At 40.3% G+C, this 22,369-nt stretch overlaps 1 protein-coding gene across 8 annotated transcripts in view; it reads right to left on the bottom strand.

Annotated features, from left to right (window-relative positions):
* Positions 1-1,447: 1,447 nt before the first annotated feature.
* The window catches only part of Mpp7 (MAGUK p55 scaffold protein 7), a 269,029-nt gene continuing 248,107 nt past the window's right edge, over positions 1,448-22,369 (bottom strand). For 7 of the 8 annotated variants that reach the window (XR_015640818.1, XR_015640817.1, XR_015640819.1 and 4 more), the window contains 4 exons: positions 10,617-10,710; positions 9,462-9,570; positions 7,645-7,788; positions 1,448-4,279 (listed from right to left, as the gene is read on the bottom strand). Coding sequence is in view for 4 of the 8 variants with exons in the window: in XM_087590730.1 (XP_087446856.1) it covers positions 4,100-4,279; positions 7,645-7,788; positions 9,462-9,570; positions 10,617-10,710 (527 nt within the window). In the remaining 4 variants the exon portion in view is untranslated. 8 annotated transcript variants of the gene reach the window in all.

Raw genomic sequence — 22,369 nt, forward strand, 5'->3', positions numbered from 1 at the left:
AGAATCACTCCATAAGCAGGGTATCCTGGACAGTTTAAGACAGGGAAAGCGGGCTGGGGATTTAGCTCAGTGGTAGAGCGCTTACCTAGGAAGCGCAAGGCCCTGGGTTCAGTCCCCAGCTCCAAAAAAAAGAACAAAAAAAAAAAAAAAAAGACAGGGAAAGCAAGCTGTGCTAACCTAGCATGCACATTTTTTTCCCCTCTCTCTGCTTTCTCCTTCTCTATGATGAATTGAACCCTTGATCTGTGAACCAGAATATACCCCTTAACCCTTATGCTGGTTTTGCCAGGATATCTTATCTCAGCAAAAGGTAATTAAATGAAAGACACAAGATCCCAGTTTCTCACCTGTGAAGGATGAGACAGATAGTGGATCATACAGTTCCCTGAGGAACAACACAACTCACAAAGGCAGAGGTTATGTAGACATACAACATGGGTGGTCAAAGATTTAGGCAAGAAGGTTGTAGAAGAAAGAACACTGAGCCAACTTGGGGCATTTCTTTCAAGTTATTATTGAGTATATCAGAGTCAGTGGCTTGAAAAATACAATGTGATTTGCTCCCTAGTAAGAATTACCTATTAAGTTCAATGTGTTGTGTGGTAGAACGCAAAGGAGCTTTCAAAATAATAAAGCTCATGGTAGAGATTACTTACTGTGACTCCTGAGTTTACTACATAGGGTTGTAAAGAACACTGACCTGGTATTAAACTGTAATATGACAACCGCCATCACCACCACCATCAAGCATAACTGTCATTGAGTGAGTGATTCCACCCCTGGCTTCTAAGTGCATCATCCTGGTACAACAGGATGACCAGGGATGTTCCATTTACCCCCCCAAAGTCTCACAGTTGGTAATAATCAAAACCAGAAATCAAACAAGAAGTTTAGGCCTGGGGATGTAATGCAGTGGTAGTTATATGTATGCCTAGCATGTGAAAGGCGCCAAATTTGACTCTCAGACCCACAAAAATCAACTGATGACTCATTTGATTAACCTTGCTTTATCATGCAGTCTCTCATTGGAGCAGGGCTGTGCTGACTGACACATGGATTAGTTTCCCAAAGGAGACAGTTTGTCTTCCTAGGCCCAGATGACAAGTTCTGCGTGTGTAACTACATTGAGAGGAGAATGCAGCATCCTGATCCCAGTGGGAAAAGTGAACAGAGGGCGAGAACAGATGTTCCCAATACACTGGTCTATCCCATTCTGCTTCTGCACATCTTCACCTTCTACTTACAGACCAAGAGCAGCGAATTCCATCTGTCCAATAATCTTGATGAAAGCATTATTTGAAGAGAAATATAATGTTTAATTTTAGGCATGGAAAGATCAAATAAATTACATCATACTAAAGGATGGAATTTGTTCCACCATGGAAAAAGCAACACAGGGTAGAACAATTTTAGTGTATTCAAGGGCTAAACAACTTTCAAGCAGATATATTGTGTGAAGATACTTTATTAAGATAAAAAAAACTTTCCATTACATTTATCTATAAATCCATCATAGGCCAAAGGAAAATAAATAAAAATCTGAATCTTTAGGGACATTTTTTGACTCCATAGTTTTGTAAATCTGAGCTTACATGTTTGCTCACTTTAAATTACTACAGTTTAGGTACACTTGATGATTATACAGTACCAGGAATGCCAGCCTTATAGATGCCAAGTTTCCATACTACTCGGTAAAACCATGGTTATTGTGTCAAGTTTATCTCTTTACTTTTAGGCCACTCTAACTGGGAGGTGGAGGTGAAGAGCAGCACTCCATACCAGGTTCAACTTTAAATAGACAAACAATGAAACCCCATTTTTTTCTAATAGTGGCTGGCACTGTACCCCAGAAACAAGCTGCTGCAAGCCAGGAGCAAAGTGTTCTTTGGTGGTGTGCTCACTGGAGTCCTGGGGTCAGAGAGCACAGAGCAAGGCCATTTGCTGGAGGTACCAGCAGCCTTCTCTTGGCCTGGCTTATATCTCCTTGTAAGCATCAAGAAATAGAACAGGTAAGGCTACATGCCACCTGATTTCTTAAAATATGTTTATTTCCTTTTATTTATTTAGTTTTTAAAGAAAGATGTTCAGCTGTGGTCTAACAGGTGTGAACATTTTTTTCATGACATTCCATCACCTCCACTACCTACCCCAAATTTCCCAAGCACTACCCCCAAATAAAGAATGAAGACAACAATCACCAGATGAAGAGAAACAATCAGCAAAGATATCTGAGGTATGAACACAGGATACCTAAAGTATTCCAGAACGTCCTACGCTAGATACACTCTTCATCATTCTTGGTATAGAAACTTGCTTTATAGAACTCTTTACGACTTGTGCTTCTAGACAGGCCACACAGGGCAGTGATTTCAGAATAGGAATCTGGTAGCCTTCCTCTCTGTGTTGAGCTGCATGGCTTTAATGAATAAACACAGAACTTCCATGGGCTGTGTTCATCAGTCCAATGATCTGATTGTTGGGCTTGAACATGTAATGAGGTCACTAGAGAAGTTTGTGTTTCTGCTTCACACAGAAATTTGACATTGTCTTAAGGAAAGGTAGCCAGGGACACCACCAAACAGCAGTGAACATGTACCATGTAACATGTAACATGTGTGTGGACCTCTCTGCCAAAAGGTCCAATATTTACATGGAATGTTGACCTTGCTTATAAAACTACTATTTTAAATTATATCTTTACATACAATTTATCTTATGAATCATTTGATAATTTAAAAATATGCCTTTCAAATATCTCACAAATATATAAAATTTTCCTACATTTTGTTTTTCCTTAAACATGACATTTAAACTCTTTATAAAGCAACAAAAATATTTTTTTTGTATGCAAGTCATAGATGTGATGAATCTTCCATTGGCTAAACCGCACTGCTCAGAGGACTGGCAGGAACCTGCTCGATGACTGAACTGTGAACATTTGTAGTACTACAAATTATTCACTTGCTAGAGCCTATAGCATCACAGAAAAAGAAGTAATGTCATTGAAACATTTAAAAATCCACCTTTCTTCAGAATAGGTTGAGATGTCGTCTGGCCGGTGTTAATCATTTTGTTGACCAACAAATTAACAGAATACAAAGTTTCTAAAACACACTTTAGAACCATTTTCATGTGTGGTGATTGCACACAAGAAACATGAGCACCTCTTCCTTCACTGTGCTCTAACACGTGTTACGTGGTCTTGAATACTTATCTCATTCTTACAATTTGTTGAGAAATTCTAAAACAAGAGAAGAAAACTTTCTGACTCCAGAGATGTCTTCTGAAGAATGACAGATTAAAGCAAGTGATCATTAAATGTGTGATCATTTCTTGCCCTAAACAACCGTTTTTACTAAGCCATGAGGAAAGGTTTTTATCTACATCTATGATATCAGTTAAGTCTGTTTCCAAATCCAATGCAGTGGCATGCTCCCACACTTGGGAAGCTGAGGCAAAAGAAGGCTGAGTTCAAGGCTAGTGTGGACACCACAGTGAGACCCCTCAACTTAAACAGAAAAATCAGATTTTCCCTTATATAATATTGGCGGCATCACCGATATATATTCCTAAGGATTTCCTAAGCTATAATATGTGAGCTACTTCCTCAAGAAAAGATTTGAATTTCTTCTTTGTTTTAAGATGTGCATACTTAGGGCATATTTTGAAAGGACAGATCCTTATTTCCAGCCTAGTTAAATCTGTGGATCTGCTCAAGGCTGCCAACCCCATGCTTTCAACCAAGAGCATGCACAGTGAAGGGCTGTGAGTACACCTGAGCGCAGGTGAGGCATGAACTCTGATACACACTGCCTCTCACGTCAGAGACAGAAATAGATTAAAGAAAACAAGGAAATACAAAAGTTTTGCTAAAACTATAGCACTGTGCAGATTTTGACTTAGATTGTATAGTCGTGTGCTTCAAATAAGGCTGTGAAAGACATAAACAAAACCAGCACTGGAATTTTGACTTTGACATTGAAGACTTTACATCTATGACAGTGATACAGATTATTAAAAAAAAAATCCTACCAAAAACATGGTAGTTAACCTAACCATGCAACTCTGCAAAAAGACAGTTAAGGACATTTCCCCTGAGTTAAGAATGTAACCAGCTCACTGGGACCCAATGGGCATCAGTCTCTAGTTTGTCAAATGTTGTTTTTAGCTCATTAAATGCTACAGTAAGATCATCGTTTATTATGATTTTGTCAAAAAGATGGCCATATTGACTTTCCATTATCTGTGCTGATTTGATCATTTCTTGAAAGTCTTCTTCCTATTAAAAACAAATAATGACAAATTAAGTAACCAGGCAACTGCATCACATAAATGAAAACATTCTATAGTGACTTTACCTAAAGCTGTTATGTGTTCAGACTTTAAATGAAGTAAAAAACCAAAATCACCTTCACTACTTTTTTAGAGGTTTTAACTGCTAACACCAACTTTAATTAAACTCCCCTCAGGGTCATACCTAACTCACCATTACACGGACACATTGCTATTGTCATAGATATCAAGGGTGCTGTTGACTCTTATTGCTCTGGCTTGGCACTATTTATGTTTGTTCACAAGAAATAATGCATAATACAAACTACTTTCTTAATGTTGAAAGCATTACAAGATAATAGTTCAAATGCCCCTTCTGTGGTCCGGTAAAAGTGTTTCAAAAGCCCTGAGGGGCCACATAGATTTTAAAATGCCAGGTGCTATTTTAGCTAGGTATAAAAGTCAGGATTGTACATTAAAAAGCATAAGCCACATCCTCAGACTATGCCATCATTTACAAATTATGTTTATTGAGAGATAACTTTAGTGCTAGTCAACAACTTAAAATAACTAGTAACATGTGACAGCATCTGTCTCTTAAGGACAAATGTCATCCTTTTAGAACAAAGCGCAGGAATTGGTCAAAAGCAAGACCCATGCTTTATAACTAAAATCAACAGTTCACAGATTAACAAAGTCTAAACTAAAATTAATTAGATGAAAGAAAAATGGGGGTTAATATTTATTTGTTGGATTTTTTTACTCAAAGGTAAAATTTGAGAAAAATGAAAACAAAAACAATGAAAGGTTTGCCAAGAGTCAATGATGGGCCAGCCTGACTCTTAAAAATTAGAAGCCATCTTATTACAAGGTCAAAATAAGTTCATTCCTGTTTTCTATAAAATGTAAATTTGACTAGGTCTTCACCCATTTTCTGGAATTTGTCATGTTCCACACCCTGGTAAGATAAGACGTTCCAAATAATTTTAGAATGTTCAGCCAAGTTCTTATGTAACCAGAATTCCTCTGGAAAGCCCCCAACCACTGAAAATCCCCTAGTCTTGTAGGTATTTTTTAGCTATATAAACCCTACCTTCTCCTGTGTTTCATGTTATTTTCTCAAACCCTGCTACTGGGAGACATCCTTATCTGATAGAAAATAAACCTTGAATAATTTTAGCAAAAATTTGAATAATGATCTTCATTTTCATTCAGTGAGATTAATATCAGAACAGTCACAAAGATCTGAAGCCATAGCATCTAATGGCATTTGTAAGAAATATGAATGTCATCAGGAGACAGAGTAGGCCTCCTGATCCTATGACCCAAATGGTGCTTCTATGTTGTGGTGTAATTAAATAAGCAGCAGAACCAGTTCCCATGCACTCTCACTTGGTGTGGATCCTCAGAAGCCACACACTCTGGCTGTTTCTCTGTCAGTCGCTTTCATACACTGTCCCCTTGGTGGGTTGTTACCAACATACATCGTGTTCTGCGTGCCATTCTATCACGGCACCACGCCATGCTAGCCTCAGGCATTCTATAGCCTAGCACGGCTTCCAGAACTGAGACAGGTTGTCTCTCTGCCCACCAGAAACTTGGTTCACATCCCCCATAGTCTGGTAAATCAAAGTTCTAAAAACTTGTTGTTTAACAATTAGATTTATATGTTAAATTCTCAATCTACAATACATCCAATTTCAAAGTTAAACAGCCTGAGTAGGCTATGAGACTATAATTAGTCTTAACCCCATCAGAAATCTGAGAACGACCCAATATCTATAAACATAGGAAGCCTAACATGGCTTCCGAACTGAGACAGGTTGTAGAGACTAATTTCCACTAGCACAGTCCCGTTAGCAACACATGAGAGCAAGTCTTCAGCCTTCTGGCCTAGGATCATCTGACAGACTTCTGAAACACAGAATTTTGAAGGGCTGACCACTCTGGCTTGGTAGAAATTATCAGTCAACTTATTCTGTAACGTGTCCTTCTCAGACAGCATTGAGTCTGTAGATGAGTTGAGGCGATTCTTGCCCAGTGGCTATGCTGTCACAAGGTATTACCTCACCTGGAGGTAGAGATGCCCAAATTCTTCGTTAAATCCACCACAGGGGACGTGTTAGGAGCAGATATGTCTCAACAAAAAATAAATAACTTTAAATGTCATATTTTGTGAATTTCTGTTTTGAAAACCATCTATCTATATAAGGTAATTTGGACTGTTGTCCATTAATTGTCTTAATAATTACCTTGAAAGCACGCTAACAATAAACTTAGAGCCATGAATTGGCTAACAGAGACGACGGAGGAAGATGATTCCGATCCAGGTGGTCTGGGTCAATTCTATCTTGTCTAGGTGGGCAGTTTCTATCTTTAGTAATTGGCAGTGAATTTATTCTGTGGATGTATTGAGGATGGAGAATTTAACATATAAATCTAAATGCTAAATTAAAAGTTTCTGGAACTTTGATTTTAACCATGCCAAAGAGGACAGCATGTGAAAGTAATGGCAGAGAGTCGGCTGGAGCGTGCGGATCTGGTTCTGTAGCCCTGGTGGAGTGAGAAATCACAGGGCCTGCAGAACGAGATATGTGTGTGTGTCAGGTGTGGTAACTACCGCCTAGGGGACCTTGAAGAGAGGGGGCTAAAAGGGAGACAGCCGGGAGTGGACAGCCTGGAGACCATGTGGCAGAGTAGCAGCCAGAGCGTGGGAACTGTTAGAAAAAGTTTCTTTTTAAATTTTTACTGCAACACTTCTACTTTTTACTGTGTTAAAATGTAAAATATAAGGCAACAAAGCAAATTATTACAGTTTTTGTTTAGACTATTAAGAAATAAACAGAAACTTATTTAGAAACATTTAGCTTTAAAAAAGGTTAAATAATATAAATGATTGGCTGAGAAAAAAAATCATCATGCATGCACCATAGTACCATAATACTTTTGTTGTTCTTTTTTCTTTGCTTTGTTTGGCAGCACTGGAAATAAACCCGAAGCCTGGAGTATGCTAGGAAGCCCTAGAGCACAGTGGTTAATACTACCATTGTAGTTGGTTTGAGGCACAGACTCTTGCTTTGTAGATCATACTGGTTTCAGATTTGCCAGACGGAAGAGAATGACCCTACATCTCGAGTGCTGGGCTCTGCAGGGGCGCATTACCGTATCCAATGCTACAAAGTAGTTTTGAGTCGGTGCAGTATGAACGTCAATTCTCAGAAACAAGGAAAGTTTACAGTGCCACCAATCAAAATGCACCTTTAAATCCTTTGGAGAGTTCTGGATCCCAGCTTCGTCTATAACAGTGTCCCTAAGCACCGTGTACAAGTAACTAGGTGCTATTTACATGGTGGCCAAGATCACAACACCCACCGTGAAGGGCTTTGCAGTCCCTTGGTCATCTCTGCTTGAAATAATCTTTGCATTTTTTCTTGTCTCTCTCAAACGCTCTATGGATGGAGGCTTTATAAATATCACATAGGGTTTGAACTCCAGAGTCCTTAAATGCTTCACTGTCTGCAAGGAAGAAAAGGTATTTTTTTTATATTTCTTCATTGTTTCATGCATCTGTATTTTGTAAGGAGACAATTTATTCTTTAAACAGGTTACTCTCCAATCAGTTCTTGACGATGAAGATGACAATCTCATTGAAAAGCAGCTAGAGAATGAATACAACTTTTACTTTAGATGTTTTAAAACACAGTGGCTAAAAACCTCAGAACACTAGGTTTAGATCATACTTCTAAAAGATGTGACGATTGGTAACCTCCTGTCTGGAAGCTGTCTATCTTTTTAAAACTCTGTTAGAAGCCTAAAGGTCCAGTCTCTGTAGCCTCTGTTCTACATGAGGTCTGCCAGCATGCTACCCCCCCAAACACACACATCAAATGTTTTGTTTACCTTTGCTTGGAGTCAGGGTCCTACTCTGCAGCCCAGGCCTGCCTGGACTCCTACTGCTCTTGCCTCAGTTTCCTGAGGTCTGGATTACAGGTGTGCAGCACCACACCTGTTTTGTTTTGTTAATTTATTCTTTTCTCCCACAATACATCCTGACCAGTTTCTCTTTCTCTCAGTCCCCTCCAGTCCCACACTCCTCTCCCTCAGATCCACCCCTCCTCCACTTCCCCTAAGAAAAGAACAGGCTTCATGGGGATATCAACCAAACACAGCAAAATAAGTTACAATGAGACGGGTCAGAACTAAGAGATATTAATAATTTCCTCATGAGGGCCTCACCACAGTTCCACTGTAAGGTTATAGATAATCGCTATCTGTTAAGGAGATGGAGAGGGAGAGGGGGAAGGGGAGGGAAATGGAGAGGAGGAGGGGAAGGGAGAGGGAGAGAGGAGGTGGTGGTGGTAGTGGTGGTGGTGAGGATGGGGAAGGGAAGAAGGGGATGGCAGGAGGGGATAGAGGGCTGGGAAAGCTCAGAGGTGCAGGTAAAAATGCATTCAGTGAGTCTGGGAGTGACAAGGTCCATTCAGGGGCAGGGAGTTCAGCTAAGCAGGAATGCCCCCACTCCTTCCTGGTGCCTGGACAAGAGGCAGCCTCAGACTTGCTAAGGACTTTCTGACTCCAACTTTTCTATCCCTAAGAGGCGTGAAAGTGCTTCTGGCATCCCAGAACACCACCATCATAGGAGAATCAGTGGCTCCGGGCTTGGGTACCAACCAGATGACAGGTAGTTTGATATAAGGACTCGAATGCTTTCAGCCACTGGCCTTCTTAGTTCAAAGTTTCCATAAGGGCCCCTGGGTGATTCCCAAGGCCTCCTGTGGCATCTCAGATAAGACAGTGTTGAACCCTGCCTCACAGCTCTGTTGGGATTTAAATATTTACATTGTGTCCAAGGCCAAAATTAGAAAAAGAGAACAGAGGTCTGAAATGTCCACTTTCAGACTATAAGCAGAGAACAATACGTAACACAAAAGATGTTATGTATGTAGCATGTAATACATTATTAAAAGATCCAAAGTAAGCATGTAATAGCATGTAAGCTTGACTGAGTAAAACCAAGAGATACAAACACTGACCTCGGGGCTCCATCCCATCTGCTTTTCTAGTAACATTATGCCTTTCCCCCCTCTGCCCAAACGTCCCAGCCTTTATTTAAGTGAGCAGAGTTCACATGGAGCTCGTTCTGCAATGCTACGGTTTGCAGGGAGCTGCGCAATGCTTTGTTTACTCACATGAGGCTGGACATCCAACAGACAGACTTTGTTCTTAGCTAGGACAGAGCGGACTGAGTCTATGCTCGTACCATAGTAGTTGTTTTTATATTCGCCGTACTCGATGAACCTGCAGCAAATTAAAAGGCACTCATCAGAGTAGTCTGTGAATATGAAGCAAGCAGGCAGTCAGTTATATTTCATGGGCAAAGATATTTTGCTGAATGCATAAAAAAATTTTCCCCCCTGTTTAATAAAATAAACAGAGTCAAGCATTTCGGCAAATGTCAACTTAAAAAAAAAAAAGAACCTTCTACATTTTCAAATCAGTAACACTTGCTTGTGTTACACTTAAGCCCAAAAAAGTACTTTGGTGCTAGGGCGTGCTAATGCTTTCCATCACTCCTTTTCAGAACTAATGCAATGTAATAAAACATCGAATAAGCCAAACAATAGACACTACTGGAATTTCACTGCACACTACAGAGTAGCAGAGCTGGGCGCTGCAGCCACAGGAGCTGGGAGGTGGCTAATGGAACCAGGGCAGCGATTATGTGCTATAAAAACACAGTCGTGGGGCCAAACTCGAAGAAAGCATTTTGATGTTTCAATAAAATCCCACAGTACTGCCTTAAAACACACCCTGCCTCTGATGCCCTGCAGTAGCTGCACCTCAGGAATGGAAAACTGAGGAGGGTGGGGTAGAGGTCTGCTGGAGGAGCCAAGACGGTGTGAGCAGCACAGCAGTTCGGCACGGCAGCTTTATCTAAACGCCGTGAAGGACTGATGTGAGACTAAGGGATGTATGAAAAAGATTATGGGGAAAATATATCATATACCTAGCCGTTAACATTTAAAATATAGGTGTACCCAAGCTCCATGTTGAGATTCAATTATTGGACTGGGGAAAAGTTACAGAAAAATACTGGGAAGCTCCCTTCAGGCTAAACCTATAGGCTTAGCTGAAGAGAAACACTGCAGCTCCTGGTACTGAAAAAAAAGATGGGAACATGTCTAACTACTAAGGGAACTACCTTTTTCTAAGGGCTTCAAACGTTGCTCTAATAAGTAAAATACATTTCACATAGAAGGGAACCCTAGGCTGTCTAAAAATAGATACACAGGCACCAGTTTAACAACAGGAATAGAAAAAAAATCTACAAAATTTTGACATACTTGTTATTTTGTACATCTGTCTCAAACAAATGTTTGGAAATAAAAATATATTCGACGCCATCACTCTCTTGGCTTCTTCTTGCTCTAGTGGTATCTGTAATTTGAAAGAAAAAGAGTTGAATAAGTTACTTTAGAGTATTAAAAAGAAACCAGTATATTGTCTGTTTCTTACGCAAGATTTGAAAATATATAAACAAAAGCAAATTAGCTGCTAAAATATAGTGGAATATAAATTCAGACTTTTCCACTCTTGTTACAATGTTAAGACTCAAGATCTGATTGCCTCAGAGGTCTGATCCTTACTTGTACCTTTGAAGAATCAATCTTTCATACAACTAAATACATAAAAAGAGTCATATGTGTAGACTTTATAGTCCACTCCCCAGAATAAGACCTTTGGCAAATAACTGGCTTATTACATCATCTACTGATCTTTATTTGCTGAAGTAATCATACTATTCACTAGGTGGAAGGTACAGCCTTCTCTACATACATGCTCCAGCGTGTAACACGGTCAGACCTTCAGTGTTGTTCTGTTTCACTAACTAAATGAGTCAAATAACTCTAGGTGTCATTCCCCACTCCTGCCAAGTCATTAACAGCACCTTAATCTAGGATTCAGCTTGCACCTTTTTGATAATGTTGCCTAGTTCTTTTTGTGTAAATTATAAAGGGACAGAAAACATAGGACAGTGAAAGACAAAACATAATACTTTCCAATGTGGACATATATGTGAAACCCTACCACAGCCCCACTTCCTGCTCTTACAGTCAGAATCCTGAACCCCTGACAATTATCTGAGCACCTTGAAAATATACAAAACAAACCAGGCATGGTGGTGCATGCCTTTGACCCCAATGCTTGTGAGGCAGAGGCAGTGGGTCTCTGTGAGTTTGAGGTCAGCCTTATCTACAGAGTCTCAGGATAACCAAGGCTACATAGAGAAACCCTTTCTTGAAAAACAAAAAACAAAAAGCAAAACAAACAAATACACAAAAGGGAGGGGTATGGAAGGCAGAGAATCTGTCTAGGGAAAGGCTGACTTTGTTTCTCTTAGAAGTTATGACGTGCTGGAACAAGACAGGGGCTAGATTCCTATAGGTAGTTAGGAACAGGGGCCATGTGCAACTAATCATAGCTTTTTAGGCTGAAAACTCACGTTGGGTTTAAAAGAAATGTTAGGGTTAAAAGGGTGGTAGGTAACACGAAGGAAGAGAACTAAGAGACTGTGTCTGGGTAGAGACAGTCAACCTGAACAGGTAAGAGAAAGGACAGGGTCCTGGGAAGCAAGGTCAACATCAACAAGCCCCTGCCTGACTGGCTCCCATGAACATATGCAAGATACTGTGACCCATAACATACTCAGGCTTTTAATGAGGTTAAATGTAAATGACCAAACTGTTGGGAAGGGTGGCTTCTAATGAAGAAGGGTCCCCCGCTTCCAGATCACCCTATAGATAAGGCAAGAAAGACGGAGGCTACACCTTGGTGGCTTTGCTAATGCCATCACCTTCCCTCGGTGATGCAAGCTGGGGACAGAAATGCCGAGAGCAAAGAGCAGTCTGATTGACTGCAGGGCGGACAGCAGCAAGCCAGTCCTTTGCTACCGAGAGCACAGTCAAGATCAGCAGCTCGCAAGGCAGAAGTCGGAGATGGGAGGTAGGGTTTCATGAACCAGGATGATCAGCGTGTAACAAAGCCTCCTCATCGACCTGGCTGGACTCGGGGGACAAGCACAGATCACATGGACCCTCTACTGGCTTACATCCAATATACTCAAAGAATGAACCAATCTTACCAGGAATTATGCCAGTCGTGTTCAGTTCCTGCCTTAGTCCCATGAAACGACCAAGGCAAGCTGCTCCTAGGTTCCTCCCACCTCAGAACCTCTTGGGCTTATGTGAATGTCTTTTATTTTTCCTTGATTTTTCTCAGCAAAGACGCTTTCAGTTCACTTACTCTCTGTGTCTGTATTTTTAATATTCACTGATGTGAGGCAGGGAACTTGAGAGCTACTGTCCCTAGTTAACTTTTGGAGACCTTTATGTCCTAGCAGGCAAGTCACTGGGCAGGTGCACCCGGCTTGAAAAAGTTCCAGTCATACAACAACAACAACAACAACAACAACAACAACAACAACATCAACAGGGTGTGCAGGTGTATGTGGGTGCATGGGTGTGGGGTGGTGGGGGTGTGGGGGTGAGTGTAAGTTAAGAGATCAGCAGGCATGTGGGTGTGCGTATATGGGATGGGGAGTGTGAGTTAGGTGTGAGGAGAACTGGAGAAAGCATAAAAAGGAAGACACTGATTCTCTTCTGTAAGGTAAAGGACACTATCATTATGACAAAACCAGCAGATTGGGAAAAGCTCTTTACCAATCCTACATCCAATATGGGCTAATATCCAATATGTACAAAGAACTCAAGAAGAGAATCAAATAACCCTGTTAAAATATGGGGTACAGAGCTAAACAAAGAATTCTCATCTGAGGAATATCAAATGGCTAGGAAGTACCTAAAATGTTCAACATCCTTAGTCATCAGGGAAATGCAAATCAAAACAACCCTGAGATTCCACCTCACACTAGTCAGAATGGCTAAGATCAAAAACTCAGGTGACAGCAGATGCTGGCGAGGATGTGGAGAAAGGAACACTCCTCCATTGTTGGTGGGATTGCAGGTTGGTACAACCACTCTGGAAATCAGTCCGGAGGTTCCTCAGAAAATTGGACATAGTACTACCTGAGGACCCAGCTATACTACTCCTGGGCATATACCTAAAAGATGCTCAAACATATAATTAGGACACATGCTCCCCTATGTTCACAGCAGGCTTATTTATAATAGCCAGAAGCTGGAAAGAACCAACAGAGGAATGGATACAGAAAATGTGGTACATTTACACAATGGGGTACTACTCAGCTATTAAAAACAATGACTTCATGAAATGGATGGAACTAGAAAATAGCATCTTGAGTGAGGTAACCTAATCACAAAAGAACACACATGGTATGCGCTCACTGATGAGTGGATATTAACCCAAAAGCTTGGAATACCCAAGATACAATCCACAGACCAAATGAAGCTCAAGAAGAACAACTAAAGTGCAGATGCTTCAGTACTTCTTAGAAGGGGCAACAAAAATATTCATAGGAGGGGATATGGAGACAAAGTTTGGAGCAGAGACTGAAAGAAATGCCATCCAGAGACTCCTCCACCTGGGAATCCATTCCATATACACACAGCCACCAAACCCAGACAATATTGTTGATGCCAAGAAGTACATGCTGATAGGAGCCTGATATAGCTGTCTTCTGTTCCAGAACATGACAAATATAGAGGCAGATGCTCGCAGACAACCATTGAACTGAGAACACGGTCCCCAATGGAGGAATTAGTGAAAGGATTGAAGGAGCTGAAAGGGTTTGCGATCCCATAAGAACAACAATACCAACCAAGCAGAGCTCCCAGGGAATAAACCACCATCCAAAGAGTACACATGGACAGACCCACGGCTCCAGCTGCATGTGTAGCAGATATTGGTGCCTTATTGCACATCAATGGGAGGAGAAGGCCTTGGTCCTACCAAGGCTGGACCCCCAGTGTTGGGAAATGTCAGGGTAGGGAGGCAGGAAGTGTGGGTGGTTGGTGAGGGGGATGACTGTTATAGAAGGGGAGGAGGATAGGATAGGGGGCTTATGAACAGGAAATCGGGAAAGGGGATAACATTTGAAATGTGAATAAAAAATACTCAATGAAAAAAATGAAAAAATAAACATAAATGAAATTGTCTAAAAGTTTGTGTCTTCTAGCCTCAAGATGTGCATCACAGGTGTGCCATCCATTCTAGATTGTGGTTCATTCCGGATATAGTCAAGTTGACAACCGAGAATGACCATCGTGCCCTGCCTCAAAACAACGACAGACCCCAGCACAACATAAAAACATCAAGCAACAATGAAAATCAAAACCTACAACTTAGTTGTTTTTTCAATCAGAGGATCAAAATTAATACTGCAGTAAGTGATTTGATAACGGAAAGATCCCAATATCACGTAATGAGAAGGACCTATCCCCTTTAAGTATTCTTACTCAAGATCCACAAAATCAAGGTAATCTCCTTTTCCTGCCCTGAAGCAAGGTCTCCCCCCTTGAATTCTCTATCTTCTCAAGTGATGTCCTGCCATGTCTAGTACAAACTCCCTGCAAATGTGAGGAAACATTAGGCCACCCCAAGGTGAGGGATAGTTTATAAAGTTCTTGACTCTTCAATTTCTAATGAAAATTTAAACAGTGGCTGGAGAGATGACTCAGTGGTTAAGGGCTCATATTGATTGCTCTTGTAGAGACTCAGGTTTGATTCCCAGGAACTGTGTCGGGTTACTCATCACCACCTGGAACCCCAGCTCCGTGGGAATCTGATGTCTCTGAGCTCTCTGTGTGCTTACACTGATGTCCACACCAAAAATAGTAAATACTATTAATAGCTCAAAAAGTTATTTATACTTGAAAAATGAAATACAACCATTTAAAAAAGTTTTAGAAAGAGGAAATTATATGAAGATTTTAATAGATTGTGTTTAAATTTGGCAAAGTCTATTTTAGTGGGCTATAAAAATGACATTAAAATTATTTTGTGTACTTATGGAAAAAAATCAACAGTGGTTTCTTTTGCCCCTGTGTACAAGGGTCAGATTCAAACCAACGGAATTTAAGATGTGAGTATGATTAGAACACACGGGTCTTGGTACTACCTCTGAAAAATAGAGAGAGAAGCACCTGTGTTCACATGAGCGTGCCCACGTCTGTGCGCGCGCACACACACCCACAAACACACGCACACACAATAGGAAAAGCTAAGAGAACTCAACTAACATGTTCATGGAAGCCTCATTCTCCTCTCTGAGTCAGAGCACTGAAACCATAGCACTTACAAACGAAGGGAGCTAGGGTCTCGTCTCCAGAGCTTAGATTAGCAGATGGCCCTAACATGTGTACAATGTAAAAATGTAATCTAAAACTATACAACATAAAGGAAACAAGAACATTACCAATTCTCAAGGGAAACAATAAGAGAGAAAATCCCCTGAATGGCCCAGAGGTTAGAATATCAGACTTTAAAGCAGCTATTAGAACTATGCTTCAGGAAGGAAAAGGTACCTGCACTGAATTGAAAGTATGAAAGCTTACCACAGACACACAAACTGTGCATGAGTAAGCAGAAATTCTACAACTAAAAAGACAGAGCATGACAGGAACAAATCACTAGAAGGCTTGGCAGTATAAACGAGGTTCAAAGAAAGTCAGTGAGCTGGAAGACAGAGAACTGCAATTCACAGACTGTGACGACCATGAGGGAAAACATGAAGAGGTATAAATGGTAGACCAGGCCCTACATACGAACACTGAAATATGCATGGCCTGTGTAACTGGGGTCCTAACCACAAAACCAAACTGAGAACGGTCAGCAAATGGTCCTGGGAAGGCTTATTGACCCTAAACCTGCAAACATTTGGGAAAAAGCACAAACTCACACATTGTAAAAGTCCATCAGATCCCAAAACATTTCTTTTAAAAAGCCAAAACATGTCTAGATATTTACACACAAATACTAAATCCCCAGTAGTGATGACAAACCTTGGAAGCCTCTAGAACACGAATAGTATGGGAATGATAACTTCGACTACCTCAGGCTTCTTTCTGATTTATGTTTTAATTTAACATGAAATCTATTTAATAACATTTTTACCTAAAGAAAAGAAAAGAGTTATCAACCAAACTATCTTTCAGGAAAAAGTGGCAAAGTAGAGACCTCAGATGAAACAATTCAGTGCTCATCTCAGACTGTTCCAGAAGAGAATTCTTTTAGATGGGAAGAAGTGATGAGGGAATTTGACTCTTTAGGAATAAAGTGGTAACACTCAAACAGCTTGGTATGCAGACTGTTTCTCCTCTTCCCGATTCAATGCGCACCCACACCAGTCTTGTGCTCTCTAAAAATGTTAAGCATATGGTTTGCCCATCCTTCTACTTGTTTGGTCAAGGGAAATAAAGACCTATGTGCTACCCAATTCTTGTACACGAAGTTCACCATTATCGCCGTATTTGTTAATAGACAAAAGTGGGGGTGGTGGAGGAACCTTGGTATGCAGACAAACTGCAATATTTCCATGCCAAAAATATGCTACCCAAGAACTGCTGATGCTTGAGACATCAAACACCACTGAGATTGCAGGTGCACTGTAAATTCATGCTAAATAAAAAAGAATGTGCAAAGACAAATTGTTTTTCACTCTGCAATTCAACATAAAGTGGCAAGGATTACGGTCGTCCCCAATGATGAGTGCAGAACAGCATGACAGGTGGCAGAGGGGAAAGTCCAGTAAGGGCATGGACTTGTTTGAGGTGGAAATCCTCATCATGGCTGTGATAATGCTAACACGTATGCACACACACGCTGAACAGACCTATGTCCATTCTACATATTTCAGTTGTATCTTTTAATAATGTTTAACAGAAAACTAGGAACTGGGAAAAAAACAACCCAAAAATTTAGACATTAATTAGTTAATTAATGTGAGGTACATTCCACAGTGTACATATGGGAGGAAACTTCCTGGAGAAACATCTCTCTATCCCCCATGTAGGTCGTAGGGATCAAACTTTGGCTCCCAGGCTTGGAAGTAGGCTCCTTTCCCTGCTAAGACTTCATGCCAATCCCAAAGCAATGACTTTTTAAGGCCAAATAGCTTCAGTTATGTCCCAAATACTAATTCCCCTTACCAGGCCAGCAAATATATTACAATACAAAGTAACTTCAACAGTCGCTTGCTCCTCCCCACGGAGCATCAAGAACTGGTGTCGTTCTTAATGCAATGTCACAGTCTTTCCAAAAGTAGGATTAGAGACTGATAGATTTAATTCCATCATGAAAACTAGTTATACATTTCACAGTAGGAAAATATTTTGTTGAGTGTGTATTGCATGATATATACTCAATAGCAGAAACATTTAAGTGAGTATTTTTTCTGTGTTGCAAAGGGGGCTAAATTCATTTATTAATTATTTTTGTAGCTGATATTTGCTGGTATCCCTTTACTCCCCCCCATCTTTATTAAATTGGGTATTTCTTATTTACATTTCAAATGTTATTCCTTTTCCCAGTTTCCATCGCCCTCCCCTTCTATATGGGTGGCCCCTCCCCATCCTCCCCCCATTACTGTCCTCCTCACAACAATCAAGTTCACGGGGGTCCAGCCTTGGCAGGACCAAGGGCTTCCCCTTCCACTGGTGCTCTTACTAGGATATTCATTGCTACCTATGAGGTCAGAGTCCAGGGTCAGTCCATGTATAGTCTTTAGGTAGTGGCTTAGTCCCTGGAAGCTCTGGTTGGTTGGCATTGTTGTTCATATGGGGTCTCAAGTCCCTTCAGCTCTTTCAGTCCACTTAACAGAAAGATTTAAAAAGAGAGAGATTAAAACAATAACAACACTGGAAGCTACCACAGAATCTTTTGATAGATACATATCAGCTGTTTGAACCCAAGAATAACAGCACTTACTAGACTTAGCATCCCTTAAAAATACCATCACTGCATGATGATACCTTGCATTATGAAATACATACGTGACAGTAGCCTCATAGATTCTCAGCGACACCACATTCAGCTTTTATATTAAGTCCAAAGGAGAAAACTGCACAAGGACTCACATCTCAAGATGAGTACCTTCACTAAAAGATGTGACTGCCTTCTTATGTGGAAAGATGATACATTCAACAATAGTTAAAAAAAAGTACAGAAAAGCACCATTCCTGGTCACTCAGCTTTTTCCAGTAACATAGTAACACCTGCACAATTACAACACGGCGTCAAAACCAGCAAATCTAATACCAATGAAGTACAATTAGTTGAACTACAGAGAGTTCTATATAATATTAAAAAAACAGACTAGGGGGGTTGGGGATTTAGCTCAGTGGTAGAGCGCTTGCCTAGGAAGCGCAAGGCCCTGGGTTCAGTCTCCAGCTCCGAAAAAAAGAACCAAAAAAAAAAAAAAAAAAAACAAAAAACAAAAAAAACAAAAACAAAAAAAAAACAGACTAGGATTTAGAAAAGCTTATATACAAGTCTGATGTGAATGTGTGCAGAGATGTGTGCATTACACAGGCTAATGACACCCTACTGATGAGCACACCCATGTGATCAGTACTTTAACAAGAAGCAGAACATTGAGAGCCCATGAATTCCACTTGAGTTGTCCGCTTAGCCCATGTCCATAGGTCCTCTACCCACACATTATAGTTGCTGAAGACATAACACACATTCTCTTTCAGACTTGTTTCTGATGCAGTAAGAACAGATGTTAGCTTTAAAAAGAGCTTAGGTTACAACGCAAGACCGGAAACACCAGGGAAAGGTAAATAAGAGGATTTGCAGCTGGATCTGAGATGACCAAACTGAGCAGATATGAAGAACAGGATGTGGGAAAACAGGAAGTTAGAATCATGGGGTCTGCTGGCTTCCATTCTTATGATCCCTATCCAAGGAGCACACACAAGTCACTACTACATATCTTTGCTTCTAATGCAGCTAATTATAACAAACTAAACTGTAAGAATAGCTTCTAAGAAGCCCCATTTGTCCCAGAAAGGAGACAATACCAGATGACCTTGCAGACGGGGAGCTAAATATGACATAACTAAGAAACACTGTGACTCTATTTTGATAAATGTGGTCATAGATAGTAAAATGGCTGCTCCCATGTGGTAGTCTAAGTAGGAATGGCCCTCATAGATTCATGTATTTGAATGCTTGGTCCAAGGGGAGTGGCACCATTAGGAGGTGTGGCCTTGTTGGAGTATGTGTGGCCCTGTTAGAAGTGTATCACTATATAGGTGGGCTTTGAGGTCTTCTAAGCTCATGCTCTGCCCACTGTGGAATCCAGTCTCCTCCTGCTGCCTGTGGATCAAAATGTAGAACTCTTAGCTCCTTCTCTAGCAACATATCTGCCTGTATGCTACCATGTTTTCGGCCATGATGATAATTGACTGAATATCTGGACCTGTAAACCAGCACCAATCAAATGTTGTACTTTGTAAGAGTTGCCTTGGTCATGCTGTCTCCTCACAGCAATAACACCCTAAGTAAGAGATCATGCAAACATGAAAGAAAGCATACTTTAACTCTGCTAAGGTCAGAGACCAATGAGGCCTGAAAGGTCAGTAGACTGTAATGCTCTGGGGTTTACTGTATACTAGATAGCCAAAGCCATGAGCTAAGAAAGTTACCCCCTAACTGAGGAAACAGTGTGAGTACAGCATGTTATATTCTCCCTGGGTGGGGTCAAGGGAAGATGTACAGTGGGTAGAGCTAGTTACGTGGTTTGGCTCATGATGTACTCAGAGAATTCACCAATCTTAACAGGAATCATCCCAATCTCGCCCATTTTCTTCTATAAGCCTGATGAAAGGCTCTAGGCATGTAGCTTAATGTCTTTTCTTTGTAGTCTCCTCCTGCTCATAAGAGTTTCTCCTACTTCCTTATAAAACATTTCTACTAAAATCAGGGACAAGACAAGGCTACCCACTCTCCCCCTATCTATTCAACATAGCACTTTCTGTACTTTAGTCAAAGCAATCAGACAACTAAAGGAGATCAAGGGGATACAAATTGGAAAGGAGGAAGTCAAAAGATGGCTATTTGTGGATTATATGACAGTATACGTAAGTGACCCAAAAATTCTCTCAGAGAACTCCTACAGCTGATAAATACCTTCAGCAAAGTGGATGGATGTAAAACTTCTCATATCAGTAGCCTGTTAGACAAATGATAAATAGGCCAAGAAAGAAATTAGAGAAACACCCTTTACAGTAGCCATGAATAAAATAAAATATCTTGGTGCAACTCAGCAAGAAAGTGAAAGATCAATAAGAAAAAACTTCAAGTCTCTGAAGAAAGAAACTGAAGAAAATATCATACAATGCAAAGATCTCCCATGCTTATGATTGGTAGGATTAACAAAGTGAAAATGGCCATCTTACCAAAGCAATCTAGAGATTCAATGCAAACCCCATCAAAATTTCAACACATTTTTCAACACACTGGAAGATCAATTCTCAACTTCATATGGAAAACCAAAAATCCCAGGATAGCCAAAACAATCCTGAACAATAAAACCATTTCGGGGGGAATCATCATTTCTGACATGCTAAATTACAGAGAAATAGTGATTTAAAAAAAACCTGTATGGTATTGGTACAGAAACAGACATGTTGATCAATGGAATCAAACTGAAGACCCAGAAATAAACCTATGGACATTTGATTTTTTTTTATAAAGAAATCAAAACTACATAATGGAGAAATGAAAGCATCTTCAACAAATGGTGCTGGTCTAATTGGATGTCTACATGTAGAAGAATGAAAACTGATCCATACTTATCACCCTGCACAAAACTCAAGTCCAAGAGAATCAGGAACCTCAACATAAAACTGGATACACTAAAAGTCAAAGAAGAGAAAGTGAAAATACCCTTGAACACATTGGTACAGGGGACAAATTCCAACACAGCACCAATGGCTCAGGCTCTTAAGATCAACAATTGATAAATGGGATGTCATGAAATTGTAGTTTCTGAAGGCAAAGGACACTGTCAATAAGACAAATCGGCCGCCTACAGATTGGGAAAGGACCTTCATCAATCCTGCATCTGACAGAGGGCTAATATCCAAAATTGATAAAGAACTCAAGAAGTCAGACACCAATAACCCAAATAACCCAATTAAAAATGGGGAATGGAACAAAACAAGAGAATTTACAACAGAAGAATCTCAAATGGCCGAGAAGCACTTAAAGAAATGTTCAAAGTCCTTAGTCATCAGGGAAATGCAAATCAAAACAACCCTGAGGTTCAATCTTACACCTGTCAGAATGACCATAATCAAAAACTCAAGAGAGAGCACGTGCGGGTGAGGATGTGGAGCAAGGGCACACTCCTTCATTGCTGGTGGGAGTGCAAACTTGAATAACCACTTTAAAAATCAATCTGGCAGTTTCTCAGAAAACTGGGAATAATTTTACCTTAAGACAGGTATACCATTCCTGGACATATCCCCAAAAGATGCTCCAACATCCCACAAAGAAACTTGCTCAACTATGTTCATAGCAGCTTTATTCATAATAACCAGAAACTGGTACCAACCTAGATTGTCCCTCAACTGATAATGGATTTAAAAAATGTACATCTACATAATGGAATTATTCAGCTATCTTTTTTAAAAAAGGCATCATGAACTTTGCAGGGAAATGGATGGAACTTGAAAATATCATCCTGAGTGAGGTAACCCAGTCCTAAAAGGATATACATGGTACATACTTACTTATAAGCAGATATTAGCCATAAAACACAGGTATCATGTTATACTCCACAGAGCCAAAACAAAACAAAACAAAACAAAAAACCAAAACCAAAACCAACCAACCAAACAAACAAAAAACAACCTAAACAAGAAAGAAGGTACAGTGAGGAAGCTTTAATTTCACTTAGAAGTGGGAATAAAATAATCATAAGAGGAAGATGGTTAGAGAGAACTGGTAGGGAGGGGAATGAGGGTTCAAGATTAGGTGTGGAGAAGGACAGGAGAAATGACTGGTAGGCCAGGAAAATGAATGAAAATCTACAACTGACAGGGGTGGGAAGGTGGGAGCATCTCTAGGAAGAGAGAGACCTTAGAGAAGGAGGCACCCAAAAATCAAT

The sequence above is a fragment of the Rattus norvegicus genome, chromosome 17 (assembly GCF_021556685.1).
Source record: "Rattus norvegicus strain SHRSP/BbbUtx chromosome 17, alternate assembly SHRSP_T2T, whole genome shotgun sequence".
NCBI classification, from domain to species: domain Eukaryota; kingdom Metazoa; phylum Chordata; class Mammalia; order Rodentia; family Muridae; genus Rattus; species Rattus norvegicus.